Here is a 13,766-nt window from a genome sequence, read left to right as displayed (position 1 = left end):
AGGAGGGATCCAGCGAACCGCCTAGTGGAAGTAGTGAATTGCAGCTCTGCCTTACCGTGGGTTTGCGTGCAGGAGACATTGCAGTCCTCAGAAGCAGAGCGGCGACAGAGTAGTAGCAGGACTCCAGGTTTCCAGGAACGCCGTTGAGCGGGATTATGTATTGAGGCGCGACGCATTGCCGTGATTCCGGGCTGCCCTGGTGTGTGCGAGTGCAGCGGGGGATCGATGTCTCTTTAGCGGTGGAATTGACGGACCAGGCCATCCCAGTCACCTTCCACAATAATCCTTGAGCGCACCGCCGCCATGGCTGTACCCCTCAGGTGTGCGCGTGGAACGTGGGGGCCTTGGATGCTGCGGCATTGGGATTCGTTGCCCGCCACGGCCCGCGTGTTTTGTGTGTGCAGGAGGTGTGACGGCCACTTCCGGCAATTTGCACATCCCTTCACGGCGCGGCCTTTGATTTAATTGGCACACCGCATTCCACAGGCAAGGGATATTGTGGCGGATTGGCCACGCTGGTACGGGGATGCCTACACGAGGAATTCTTCTTTTTTAAATATTTCCCTCCGGCTTTGCAAAGCCATGCACCACAGCAGACACAGAGGGGTGTGGTATTAGCATGGAGAGTACGATATTCACCGAGACTCTTTCCACGGCAGCGTGCGTGTCTGCACCTTCTCGTCGAACCGTGGAAGCACGCGAGCACACGTCGACGGTTCTGGATCACCTGGTGACTCACATTGTTGGCGTACCCTTTTTTCTTGCCAGCAGCACCGAGGAGCGCGCACACGGATGCGGTTTGTCCTTGGCCACTGCGGCGTGCCCCAGGAAATAAGCATGTGATGCATAAGCCAAGGAGGCGTCCGACATCGCACAGCTCACAGACGCATGGAGCACCGGCATCGTCGCATTGCCCGGACGTATTATTGGCGTCCGACAGCTCAGGCCAGGAGCTCACCGCTCCAGTGCAGCAGGCGACTGGGAACCCACGCGCACGGGATCCACTGTCACTCGCAGGGAGGAGACTGCACCGGCCCGCTCCCGCACCGGTGTTTCTCACGAATACGGATGGCTGCTGCGACCATTGCAACCCGCCATCCCACGCACATGCCGTTGGCGCGGCGCGGATGCCGCACAGCAGGCACGCAAAGAACCTCGCACGGAAAAGCCATCTCCTCCTGCTGGACCCCACACCGCCACGATCCGATGCCCGACAGACTGCCCGGTGTGCGGCAAGCACTGCAGCTGCCGCACTAGTGTCGTGACGCACATGGCTAACGCCCATGGCACTACGCGCTCCCAGGCGCTGCGGGAATTTGGCTTTCGCGGTGAGTCGGAGCCGCCAGAAATCCCACCGGAACCACCGCCCAGCACTTGAGCGAGGACGAGAGCGAGAGACGGCACGCCGATCGCACCTCCGTCGCAGACTGCGCAGCCCATGCCGAAGCCACTCCAATGCAGTTTTTGCACGGTGTCGTAGGAAAGGCAAGCCGGAACCGTATTTTATCTTTGGCACTTCCACAAGCAAGAGTTCCCCCGACAAATAGGAGGCGTTGCCAGGAATATGACGGTCTGACGGCATCCACCGCGCTCGAATGCACGCACTGTGAATTCGGAGCTCAAGCGAAAGCGGGACCACTATCCCGCATACGGGCACACGAACACTCCAGCACAGCGCTACCGTCGGCACCGAAGAAAGTGGCACTTCATAGGTGCCCTTAATGCGGCAGGCAGGCGGGCAATGCCGGGGGATTGACCACCCGCACCCGGCACAAACACCCGACAGAAAGAAAGTCGTGACACTAAAAATGGAGAACGAATAACCACGCGCCGCAAAGCTCGAACATTCGCATGAAGAGCATCAAACCAACGCAGAACCCCGCCTCCGCGCAGGAGGAGAATGCCACCGAGAAACAGTGCACCTTGTGTGCCTAAAATGGCACGCACACATGCATTGATTAGCGTCACGCTGTTGCCGATTTCCCGGCGGCAGAGGGCTCAGGCCGCCGAGAAGGCGCACGTCGCTCGGCGACGACATCCCGCTGCGACCACCACCAGTTTGGTTTTGCCGTTTAGCGTGCGGGTTTCCGTGCCACAGCAATGCCTGACTGACCCGCTACCGCACGGCACGCCACGGGCATCTGCCGGACATTGTGAATACCGGTCGACTGGAACTGTGCGGAGAGGCAGGTCTGCATTTACTCCGCTGTCCGGCTCCCACTTTGGGTGCCGGGCTCTCTTTCACATCTTTAATCATTGGGCCGACGTGCTCTGCGATGGTGGCTGGCGTGTGGGTCTTTGTATTTACTTGAGAAGGCACGAGGAATAGTAACAATATATATAAACAGCGCTGAATAGATATTAGTATCGACAACTATATACCTATCTGTATATACAAATACAGCCAATAGAATAGCAATTCAATAAACCAAGAAACCAAGCAATCTGTCGAATTTAGGGGAAGGAAGGGAGATATGCACATCTATACACATCATCAGCAAATAAATTATCGCTTTTGTAGTCATACCCATATCGTTATGCCTATTCATTGATCGTTGCTTATTTTCATATCTATATTGCTTCATACATTTTTTCCATCGTTTTTTTTTATTTGTGGCATTTTGCCTCCGTTATGTTATGTATTCTTCTCCCGTGAGTTCATGCTTACGTTTTTAGAGCGCATAGGCATTCCGTCCCGCGGTCAAGGTTTCATATGCACTGAAGCACCCCATCGGACAAAAGTAGCAAGGGGCTTGCGAAGCCCATCTCAGTTGAATGATGGTTGCTATCTTGTTTGATCTCCTGAGGAGCCGCGAGGTGTGATTGCGTTGCCCCTGCCACCCAACACAATGACAACTTTTAGCGAGCACTTTGCAGGCCCATTGTGCAGTTATTATTGAGGTGCACTCCACACCCGCATTTTGGGAGTGAACGAACGGTGTACCCGTAGAGGATGCTGAGGGCGGCGTCAGCGAGGCATGGGATAACATGTGCTCCGGAACAAGTGTGTGGCGTTGGCCAGAGGAGGCATTGTGTCAGCGACATCATTGATTGATGGCCATTGATTTTGGGGCTTCGGTATTCGGAGCCTTAAGGACTGGAACGCTGCTGGCTGACCAGGTGCCACTCGCCATCCGATCCCTTCTGGATGTGGCTTAAGAGACGGTGCGGGCGCGTGCGGCGGGGGAAAAGAAAGTAGGACATTGTGTGGACATGCACGTGGACGCGTCAGAGCGTCACGATATCCCTCAACAAGTGTGGAGCCCCCGGTATGGTGCGTTGATCGTCCTGATTAAACTGCCTGGGGTGGAGGTGAGTGCGCTGACTTCCGTTTCACCGAATTTTCCTTCAGCTGACAGGCTGCGCAGCTGACGTGGAGGGACACCATGCGCACCTATTCCCGGCGTGTGCGATGCCGTTTCCCACAAACGAGGGCGATTTCCCCGATGATGTGCTCCGTCGTCCTCACTTGATTCCTTGACGAAACGACGCAACGCGGGGCTGGTGCTGAGCGAAGAAAGCCTTCCGTCTCGGTTGGAACCAAAACGGAGAGCCCATGAAGAGACATGCTGCTCGCGACCGGTTGATGCGTGGCCTGTGAGGAGTCTGATTGCCACCGTGTAGCATCTAATTTGCCTGATTGCAGCGCCCTCTACGCGTTGCACAGTTCTTGTGCTCCTGAGTAGTGCCGATAAGGGCGGATTGCATGGTAGTGTTTCATTGCTGGAAGGCTCTGTAAGGAGGAAAATACTGTTCTTTCTTCTTCATGGAGGAGACGAATCCGTTCTTTGATTGAAGTACGAATGCCTTGTTGCAGCTCTTGTTGGCCGCTGGTGGCCTTGGTGTTTATTCTAATCAATGGCTCTCACTGGCGATTCCACGGCCGAATATCGACGGGTGCCGTCATTTTTGGTCCACGTTGCTTGGCCCAACAATAAATTATTTGTGCAGCTGGACAAGGAATTTCCAGTGGGCGTGGACCATGTTTTTCAGAATATGCCCACAACGGCTGCTGACCGTGCTGGTGGTTGTTGCGTCCTGCATGACTCTGACAACGTTCTTGCGGATTTCACTATGTTGCGTGCAAATGATGTTACATCTGTGCCTCGTCGTGTGGCAGAGGCCTGAACCAACGGGGGGTAGAGTGTTGTGACGAATTCGAGCACCGACAACCCTCGTGTTGCTCATCGTTGTGCTCGTTTTCACTACGGTCCTCGACGTGGGGAACATTTTATTATTGTGTGCGGTATAAAGATCACTTATCCGGTGGCATATTGCAGTTTGGCGGTATTTGGTCAAAGGACCCTGTGGAATAGTTTGTGAGGACGAGGGATGATGACAGGACTGTCATGCCCGCACAGACTGAGACGAGAATGGGATTTTTGATGTGCCCTGCAACACTGCGCTCGATTGCGCCATTGGATGCGTGCAGTGCAGGTGGCTCTCCGGTGTCTGTTGGCTTCACGGCCAACCCGCTGGCCCCCTCTGAAGGGCATTCAAGAGCATTCGTTCTCTGAGGGAGTTTCTGCTGTGTGGTCCGCACACTGCAGTGCCCGCTCCATTGGGCTTTTTCTTCGGTGAGAGGATGGTCTGTTGCACTTCTTGGGCTTCTGTGGTGAGGGGAGGGTCGTGGGGCAGCATGCCCACCGTTTCGGTGTTGGAGCACCGCGTACTTGTGGCCGCGTTACGCAGGAGGCACAATCATCTGTAGCATGATGAAAGCGACGTGTTCTTGACCCTTGCCAGCAATGGACGGTCTTCCTGTTATGTTGTTCGGGTGTTTCTGGAGGACAACGAGCTTGCAAATGGTTACGAGGGATGTGTGGCAGCAGGGATTGAGTGCCGCTTTGGTTTTTTCTGACGGGCTGTGTCGAGGAATTACAGGCGCTTGCAGATGTTGTTGCCGGTGTGAGGGCAGGTGTTTCAGCCACCCGAAGCGTGGCTGTTGGGAAGACGAGTTTCACTTTTGCAGCTGAGGCAGGCATCGACGAGGCGAATGTGCGGTCCCACCACCCTACTTTCTGTACTGTTTTGCCGCGACGACTGGATCTGATTGCCAGCCACGTTGGGCCATCGCCATGTGGCCGCAACGTTGCCTCGAAGGGGTCGAGAGGCCGCAGAGCACGGCGTTTGTATTCATCCGTGGAGGTGTCACGGAGGGAAATGCGGGCCTTTCGGCATCTGACATCTCGCTGCCTTTTGACGCCACATTTGCTGAGTCTGTGGGTACTGTATGACGCTTCTGCCTTTTACTGGATGATTGGGGCTGCTGAGATGCGGAGGGCATTTGCTGCACCTTCCTTTGGTATATTTGTCGCACGCCGTGTTTGAGATGGTTTTCTATTGCTGCACTGCATGGGGTGCTGCAAGGCACTGCTTTATGCCATGCGGTGGAAATATTTAACGTCATTGAGGTGCCCCCAGAGGGTGGGAGTGGCGATCCCCCGGCGCGGGTGATCGTTGACGGGCTCACACGCCCCTTTGAACTTGCTGTCTCTTTGTTGTGCGTTCATTGACTGACCGCGGATATTGCTGAATATATTCAGGCCGCTGCAGTGCTCCATGCATTCAAGGTGTTGTCCTCCGCGCCGTCAACCTCGGCAGCTAACCGACCGGTGTCTTTGAAGGTTTCGGGAGGAGGATCAGTTCAATTTGTTTTGCTGCTGGAGTCAATTCCTCCATTTCTGTCAGCTAGACACGCCCACACCGTCACTTTGCTTTTTTCCTTTCAATGGGAGGAAAGGGTGGTGACTAGCCTCGAGAGACAGTGGCTCTTTTTGTTGCATCGCTGAGTGATCGTTCAGCGGCAGTCGATGCATCAGCCCTTCCTGAGGGTCGGCGACAGACACTCTGTGGCCGAGACTATTTGGATGGGATTTCACAGGGCGGAATCCGCGCTTTATTCCCGTGCTTATGCCGACGGAATGTAAGTATTTGTCTCTTCTTGTGATACCTCGGGTGTGCCGTGAAGCTACATTGAGGAGAGCACGAGGCGTTAGTGTCCGTGTTATTTTTTTGGGCGCCACTGCTCTTTTTGGGTGTGTGATCCGACTGTGTGGTGGGTCGGTTGAGGGGGAGGACGTGGATGGGCCGCGCCTACCCGACTGCTGTGCCTTATTTTGCTGAACGCCCTGACCGAATTGCTGCTCTCCTTTTGCTTGCCTTACAGGGCCTGGCGACCTCTTGAGGAGCGGTGCGACGGCGTGGACTGTCGGGCTGCTGGGGAGGCCGTGGCTGCGCGGGATGTCCTGCGGTATTTTTTGCGTTTCGGGACTACTGTAGAGAAGAGGACATTTCATGCCTCCTCCACTTCCAGGAGAGTCAATGGAGGGATCACGGTTGTGGGATATCACTTCACGAGAGCCTGCGCCCGTTGGTCGCGTCGACGGTGCGCTCTGTGTGTCTTCGATCCCTGCCGGAGCATCCCGCTGTTTTTGTTCCGGTGAACGGGAAAATCCACCGACACGCCGAGCGGGTTGTGAGGATGTTGCAGCGAGGAACGCTTTAATAGAGGCCCTGCAGTGAGGGAGCGCTGCTTGCAAGGATCCCGCAGCACTTGGGATTTTTCTTGCACTTACTTTCTGCTGGCTGTCTGTTGGTTGGTGCCGTTTGCCGGAGGGTGTATTGGCCCGTGCGCAAACGTCAGTGTCTCTGCTTCTGCCTGCGGCCTCACAGTGCTTGAGCCGTTGTTGACGGGGAGAGTAATTACTGTAGCGGTTACGACGACGCTGGTGTGTTACACTGTGGATGGCGGCGCCACCCTTTCTTCTGCCACGCTCTGTTTTGGTGCTTTTTAAATTTTAATTTGATTTCCTGCGCGCAAACACACTCAAACTGGGAAGGAAAACAAACGCCAATCGATACAGTGAAGTTCGAAGGCACTGAAGAACCAACAACAGCACACACACAAACACATATTTATATGCTCTCACGTGTTGCGGCAGTCAAGGCACCCCGCACACACAACCGTCGCCGCGTGACCGGATCCAGCGGAAGGAGGAGGGAAGGAGGAGAGAGTGAGCCGCAGAGGCCCACCATGTTGCGGCACCTCCTCTACTCTGCGGTGCTGCTCCTCCTCCTTTTTGTGACGTTGCGCTGCGGTACTTGTGGAGCCACGCCTGCAAAGGAGAATGATGGCAAGAATGATTTAAGAAGTGTTCAGGAGCCGGAGAGGGTCGATCTATTTTTCCACAGACGAAGGTGTTGCAGCCGAGGGATGAGGTTGTTCCAGTTACGACGAGGGATTCATTTGTTTTACCCTTTCTCGTCAGTGCTGGTGGAGTGGTGGCTGCTTTTGCCGAGGGTCAAATGGATGCCGAATATCAAGGTGGTCAATTAACTAAGCCCTTTTCTTCCGATGTTGTTGCGGGGTGCATTGACTCTGCGTGGAATTGTTCCACTCTTGTTGGTGAGTCCAATAAAAGATACACGGAGGGCACAAACTGTGCTTGGTGCAGCGGAGGGAAAGGAGGGTCTGGGTGTTGTGCACCACTCCACAACAGTCACGAAGGGCCACGGAGTGTTTCTTCTTGCGGGAGGCTCGGATGTGTCCTACGAAGGTGGGTGTTGGAGAGAGGGCGGCTTGGAGCCGAAACTGGTTGTGGGCGATGTCACGAATCCCACGGGTGGCAAGCAGAGTTGACGGATCGAATGGGGCGGCCCCAAACACTCTCGAAGCTGATCTCTTCTGCTTCTCACGAAGGTGAACGGACGGAGTTCATTGCTTCTGGTGGCGCAGGTGTTGTGATGGAGGATGGCACCTTCCTGTTTCCTCTGATGGCGGTGAATGAGGCAGAATACGTTTGCTCCATGACCATTTACTCGACGGACAACGGCAGTAACTGGGCGCTCTCTGAGGGTATGTCCCCTGCGGAATGTCTTGACCCCGCGTCAGCGAGTGGGAGGGATCACTTCCCATGATTGTTGACTGCGAGAATGGCCGGAGGGTGTACGAGTCGCGTGACATGGGGACAGCGTGGACGGAGGCCATCGGGAAGCTTTTAGGCGTGTGGGTCAACTCAGGATCGGGAGACTCTCAGAAAGAAAGCCTGCGTGTGGATGCCCTCATCACTGCGACCATTGAGGGCAGGAAGGTCATGCTGTGCACTCAGAGAGGGTACGCCTCGGTGGAGAATAGGGCCAATCCGCTTTACGTTTGGGTCACGGCCAACAACCGCTCGTTTTATGTTGGGCCGGTTGTCATGGACAGTGCTGTGAATTGGGAGCTCGCCAGCACCCTGCTGCACTCGGACGGGGATTTGCATCTTTTACAACGGAGGGGCAACGGTGAGGGCCGTGCCATTTCACTTTCCCGCCTGAAGGAGGAAGTGAGTGCAATCAAGTCTGTCCTCAGTGCTGGGGTGCAAAAGGACACTTTCTTCTCCAGCTTGTCTACACCCACGGCGGGTCTGGTGGCAGTTTCGTCCGATGCGGCCAGTGATGGCACGTGGAACGACGAGTACCGTTGCCTGCATGCAACGGTGACGAACGCAGTGAAGGACAACGATGGGTTCCGATTCACGGGACTTGAGTCCAGGACAATATGGCTCGTGAACACTCGGGATGATAACGTGCGTCATGTATTCTTGAGCCACCACTTCACACTTGTGGCGTCGGTGACCATCGAAGAGGCCCCGAGTGGGAACACTCCTCCACTGACTGCGGTGCTGGCGAACACTGCGTCCAATCGTACCATGGGACTGTCGTGCGGCCACAATAAGAAGCGGGAGACGGCGTTCGAAGGGACGACAACAACACGGAGGAGCACTTGGGAGCCGAAGAAAGAGTACCAGGCGGTACTTATGCTGCAAGGAAACAAGGCCTCTGTGCACGTTGACGGTCTGTTGCTGGTGGAATAGGAAGAGGCGCAGTTAACAGGTCAGAAGCCACCTGAGGTCCCGAGGTTTTGCTTTGGCGCGTGCTGTGGGCATTAATCCCATGTGACGGTGACTGACGTCTTTCTGTACAGCCGCCCACTGAATTCCATTGAGATGACTGCAATCAAGGACAAGGCCCACACATCGAATGGCCCAGGGGAAGCACTGGCGGGGTGGGCAGCTCTGGAGGGAGCTGCCGCCAGAGAACATGCGGCTGTGATGGGCTTGACATCTGCTGAGAGCGGACTGCTGCCGCTGCTTCTTCTCCTGGGACTGTGGGGCTTTGCGGCTGCGTGAGGAGCGTGCGGCCTCAGTGTGGAACACTTGCGCTCTCCTCTGCAGCGACAAACACACGCCGCTAGGAATATGTTTTACTCCTTGGAGAATAATTTTTTTTTATTATTTCTTACTACCCCATTCCTTCTTTTTTTTGCTTGATGATTTAGGGCAATCACTATGGACTTTTTTTCTTTTCTACTCTTCCCTCTTTTATTGTTTGTTGCTGCACTCTTCCTGCGAGGAGTGCCGTGTGTTTCCCGCCCAACTGCTCCACTCGCACACCCACCGACACGCTCATGACGACGGCCCTGTGCGCCTCGCCTGCTGCACGCATGGGGAGGGGCCGCGACGAACGGCGCGCTGAGGGAGCCGTGACGTGTGGGCGTGCGACGAGGGCCTGTGGGGCGGCGCACACATTTCTTTCCCTCTTGTTTTGTTTGTTTTGCTGTCAGGGCTGGCAGACACCCGCAGCGCCACACACACAGCCACACCCTGCCGCCGTGTTTTTCTTTAAAGTAATTTTTTTTTTTGCTTTGCGTGTGCATTTCTCGCGCCGGCAGTTCCTTCGGTGTCGGCCTCGTGAGCATTTCTCTCCCCTCCGATGATTTTTTCTTTTGCTGCGCTCACTCTCCCGATGGAGTGACGTGACTGCCGTCGTGTCTGCGTGCTTCTCTCAGTCCCCACACACACGAGTGACTGTGCGCTGCGGGCCGCATTCACGCGCCGATGAGAGGGCTGAGGGGAGCGGCAACACGCAGATGACCCCATGAAATATAAACGATGTGCGGACACGCAGAGGGTCAGACGGTTGAATGACATTTAAATATCTTTTAATTTTCTTTTGCGGGCAAAATAAATGCGGACAGTTTGGTGTGGCCACACGGCAGCCAGACGATTTTTTAAATTTGTGTGGAACAGTAATGGACGGTTTCTTTTTTTTATTTATAATTATTTTGTGTGATGGGGTTTATATAAGACGAAGGGGAAAGTTGTTTTAAATCTTTTGTGAATTGCCATTGCTTGGGCTGCAGTGCAGTCATGAGTTTGAGCGGTCTTCTTCTTCTTGTTGTTTCCGCCATGCACCTCCGCTGTACATTTTTGTGCGTCTCTCCACATACTCTGGTCGCTGTTTTTTTTTTTTGTTTTGTGTTTCTGCAGGCACACAAACACACAACCACAAGATGCACATTGCAGTGGATTTGAATGCTCCTTTTGCAGTGCATGTTGGCAGTCGCGCTCTTTTGCTTCTGCTGCTTGTCCGTGTGCGTGACGGCTGCTGGGAGTGCTGGAGATGTATCTGGTGATGCGGATGCGGTGGTTGTGCCGGTGGATGTGTCGTGTGCTCCGAGTGACGGCAGCCTGAGCTATCGCGTGCTTGTGTGTGTGTGTGCTTGGAAGAAGTGTTCCGCTGCCGCTGCTGAGGCTCAGTAGGAGAATTACACTTTCAGTGGCTTTGGTGTGCGCATGCATGGCAGGAATGGTGAGCTGGGTGCTGTGTGCCATGTGGCCCATGCGGTGCACACATGTAGCAACTGTGCTGCCAGCTGTGCAGCGGAAGAGGAAAGGGCCACCGTTGCCTCCACGATGAATGTGACGGCACATAAATACGCCGGCCCTTATGAATTGTGGTGGCGTCAATTTTCCCCCGATGGAACCATCCATCCGCCTGCACGGAGCGGCGATGCTGACCGGACGGGCATCCGTCAGTTGCCGCCACCCCGTGAAGGGAAGGATGACACAAAATCTGGTGGGACAACTGCGCCGCAAGTCAATGCTGAGCCGTCACGTCAACACGAGGATCGGCGACGGTCTGCGGCGGCTGACGGAGCCAACACCGTCGATCGGAGTCCCGCATCCAACACGGCGACCAACACGCCCGAGACGAGGCCTGAGTTTGCCAGCAATCCGAACGAAGTGATGGTCCCGAATGCATCCAAGAAGAGGCCTTCCTTTGCCAACGGTCCGAGAATATTAGTGGCGTCGAATGCATCCGGGATCGTGTCTGTCACTTATGGCGGCAGGGAACACGTTGCTGCGGATAACACGGACGAGGTGAGTGAGCGCAGCGCCACTGGACACAAATCTCTCGTTTCAGGAAATGGCGTTGCAGGCAGTGGATTTTTTGGTGAGGGTGATGCGGGCGGATTGACTCAACGCAATGACTCTGGGCACGAGAGCCCCAATTGCGAGAATTCACCGCGCAGTATTCCGGGAGCGGTGTGAGTCCCGACGACTGCTTTGCCCTGCACAACGACGCGAAATTGACACTGCGAGAGTTAACTGTTGGCAGCACTGTGCGTGTGTGCGTGTATTGGGTGTTGCTTCTTCTGGGATTGTGTGGAGTTGTGGCGGTATTGTGAGCCGAAGAGTGTGGCATTGCGACTCCTCACGGAGAACATGTGCCGCGTTCCCTGCGTGTTTTCTTTTATTATTTACATTTCACTGTTGGCTTTGTTGCCTTCCTGGAATGATAAGCATCCTTGCTGTTCCTTTATTTAATGGTCGGTTGCTGCACACTGTCATGGGTGACGTGCTTCTCCTCTTGTTTTGTTTTTGTTGTTGCCCACACGCGGTGCCGGCCTCATTGCTGTGCGTCCCACGGACTGCACGAAAGGAGGAGCGGAGGGACAGGCCGGATGCCGCAATGAAATGTGAAGAGAGTGTTGTGTGGGCTGGTGGAACAGTACGATCTTTTTTCTTCTTACTTTTCTTTTCCTGGTGCGGGCAATGTGTATATGCACCCGGTCGTTTTTATTGCGTTGCATGGCGCATGAAATAAAATTACGACCTAATCTATTTTCCTAATTGTTTCTTTTGAGGGTCATGCCGGACTCTCATTTTTTCCTTTTCTTTGGTAACACACTGCAGCGTGCTTCCATTTTTACCGTATCCACTGTCACTGTGTGTCTACTTGTCCCGTTGACTGTACCTCTGCTGTCTGCTCTGTTGAAATGCCCCCACTTCCTCTTTTCTGCCAGTGGCACCGATGGTCCGCGACGACGATTGTTTTTGTTCCCCGTTACGACGGTACGAGGGTGACTGGGCGGCGGCCTGCTGAGTGCACTCGGAGGGAGCGGACTGTGTGCGCCGTGCCTCATTTGTGGGTGTGGGACGCAATGCCAATCCGCCGGGGAAGAGAGAAGTAAAGGACTGCAGCGTGGATTTGGTGACGCCCCGTCCCTTTTTCCCTGCTTTTGTGTGTGTGCCGGGCGCATAGCTGTTACTTGCGGTGCGACGTGGATGACGTTCTCTCTGCATATGCCTTATGCATGTGCTGTGCAGCGGGCTTCTCTTCCACATGACACCGCCCTTGTGTGCGGGACAGTGGAGGGAGTGGAGATTTGTGCGGGAGTGAGGGTGGCCGTTGTTTCCGTACATTTGGATCTTCAGACACGTGGCACTACTCGGCCGCCTCTCGCAGCACCCAGGCTGTGGATTGAGAGGGTGTGAGGGTCTGCTCCAAGCAGAAGGACGACAACGAGATGCAGTGCATGACGGCCAACCTGATCCGTGTGTGGTTGCGGCGCATGGAGCACGTGCGCCAGTACGCGTTGGGCGATGCGCTCATGATTGTGGAAGGCGGCACGACGTTGCGGCGCAGCGGGAGCGCATGACGGACTGCCCGTGCTGTGAGGGGCGCGTGTTGGAGTGAGCGTGGCGTGCCTGTGAGGGACTGAGGAGAGAGGGAATAACAGTAGTGGTGACTGTGGGAGTGTGAGGAACGGTGCACGGGCGAGGAGCGCCCCTCTTTTGTTTTTTGATTGTTGTTGAGCCGCGCCCACCCAAATGTTGTGGTGGTGTGTGACTCTCATTGCTGGATGGGACGGTGCGTGGCTGAATGACTCGTCTCTCCTTTTGTTACTTTCACTCTGCGTTGACGTGTTGTTAGTTTGTACTGAAGGCTACACGCAAGTGACAGGAGTGATGGCGATGACGATGACCGGCCGTGTGCTGCTGGTGTGTGCCCTCTGCGGCTTCGATTTTATTTCGTTCTCTTAGCTGTCGTCTGTGTTCTTCGCGGAAAGGCAACGGTCACCGTGGTGTGGCTCACACGGCGCATCGAAGACGCAGCTCCATGCGGCTTGTGTTTGGCCTTTCGGACGTGCTTCCAGGCCGCGGTGCCTTGCGAGGATGGAGGACAGTAGCCCGCGATTCGTCCCCTGGCCGTGTTGCGGCTGCGATGTTGGTGGCGTGCAGCCAGTGAGCGGTGAGCCTTTGGGTGCCTGGGATAAGTGTGTTTTGCTTCCCGCCAAGCAGCTGCACGTGCCGATGTGTCTCTCCCGCCGTGGATTGACCGACAGGGGATTCTCCGGCTGTGCGGGGTGTTGTGCGCCGGCGGTCGAGCGGGTGCGTTGGAGGGAAAAGAATTCAAACGGCTGGCGGCAGCGCGTGTGTGCTGCGGGGGGCGGCTGTGCCGTTTTGCATTCCGCCGGTTTTTTTGTGTGGACGTTGCTCGGTGTGTGCTGACGCGATGCAGAAGCACCCGCAGTGGCTTCTGCTTTTGATGGCAGTTGCTTTGCTTCCGGCGCAGTCCATTTTCTTTATTCCGTGTGCCTGTGTGCGTGAGTTGTTGATGTTTGGAGTGCAAGCGGTGAGGATGATGGTGCCATT

General features: G+C 55.2%; 2 protein-coding genes and 4 pseudogenes across 2 annotated transcripts, besides 3 other annotated features; 5 read left to right on the top strand and 1 right to left on the bottom strand.

Moving 5' to 3' along the window:
* Positions 1-13,766: a sequence feature (areas not merged during assembly with more than two copies in the genome that could not be assigned to a particular haplotype).
* On the bottom strand, positions 443-1,582 carry Tc00.1047053508291.71 (uncharacterized protein; the record flags this gene model as incomplete). Its single annotated transcript, XM_802557.1, has 1 exon — positions 443-1,582. The coding sequence occupies one exon, from the start codon at positions 1,580-1,582 to the stop codon at positions 443-445; it is 1,140 nt and encodes a 379-aa protein (XP_807650.1).
* Tc00.1047053508291.61 lies at positions 2,638-6,282 on the top strand (annotated as a pseudogene).
* Tc00.1047053508291.50 lies at positions 6,923-9,238 on the top strand (annotated as a pseudogene).
* Positions 9,261-9,281: a sequence feature (AT_rich).
* Positions 10,088-10,110: a sequence feature (AT_rich).
* On the top strand, positions 10,620-11,378 carry Tc00.1047053508291.36 (uncharacterized protein; the record flags this gene model as incomplete). Its single annotated transcript, XM_802558.1, has 1 exon — positions 10,620-11,378. One exon carries the CDS (start codon positions 10,620-10,622, stop codon positions 11,376-11,378), a length of 759 nt encoding a protein of 252 aa, XP_807651.1.
* Positions 12,605-12,769, top strand: Tc00.1047053508291.23 (annotated as a pseudogene).
* Positions 13,080-13,766, top strand: Tc00.1047053508291.10 (annotated as a pseudogene; the record flags this gene model as incomplete).

Source organism: Trypanosoma cruzi, genomic scaffold, assembly GCF_000209065.1.
Source record: "Trypanosoma cruzi strain CL Brener 1047053516759 genomic scaffold, whole genome shotgun sequence".
NCBI lineage: Eukaryota > Euglenozoa > Kinetoplastea > Trypanosomatida > Trypanosomatidae > Trypanosoma > Trypanosoma cruzi.
The sequence above is the reverse complement of the archived record's forward strand: the minus strand, read 5'-3'. Positions and strand labels throughout refer to the sequence as shown.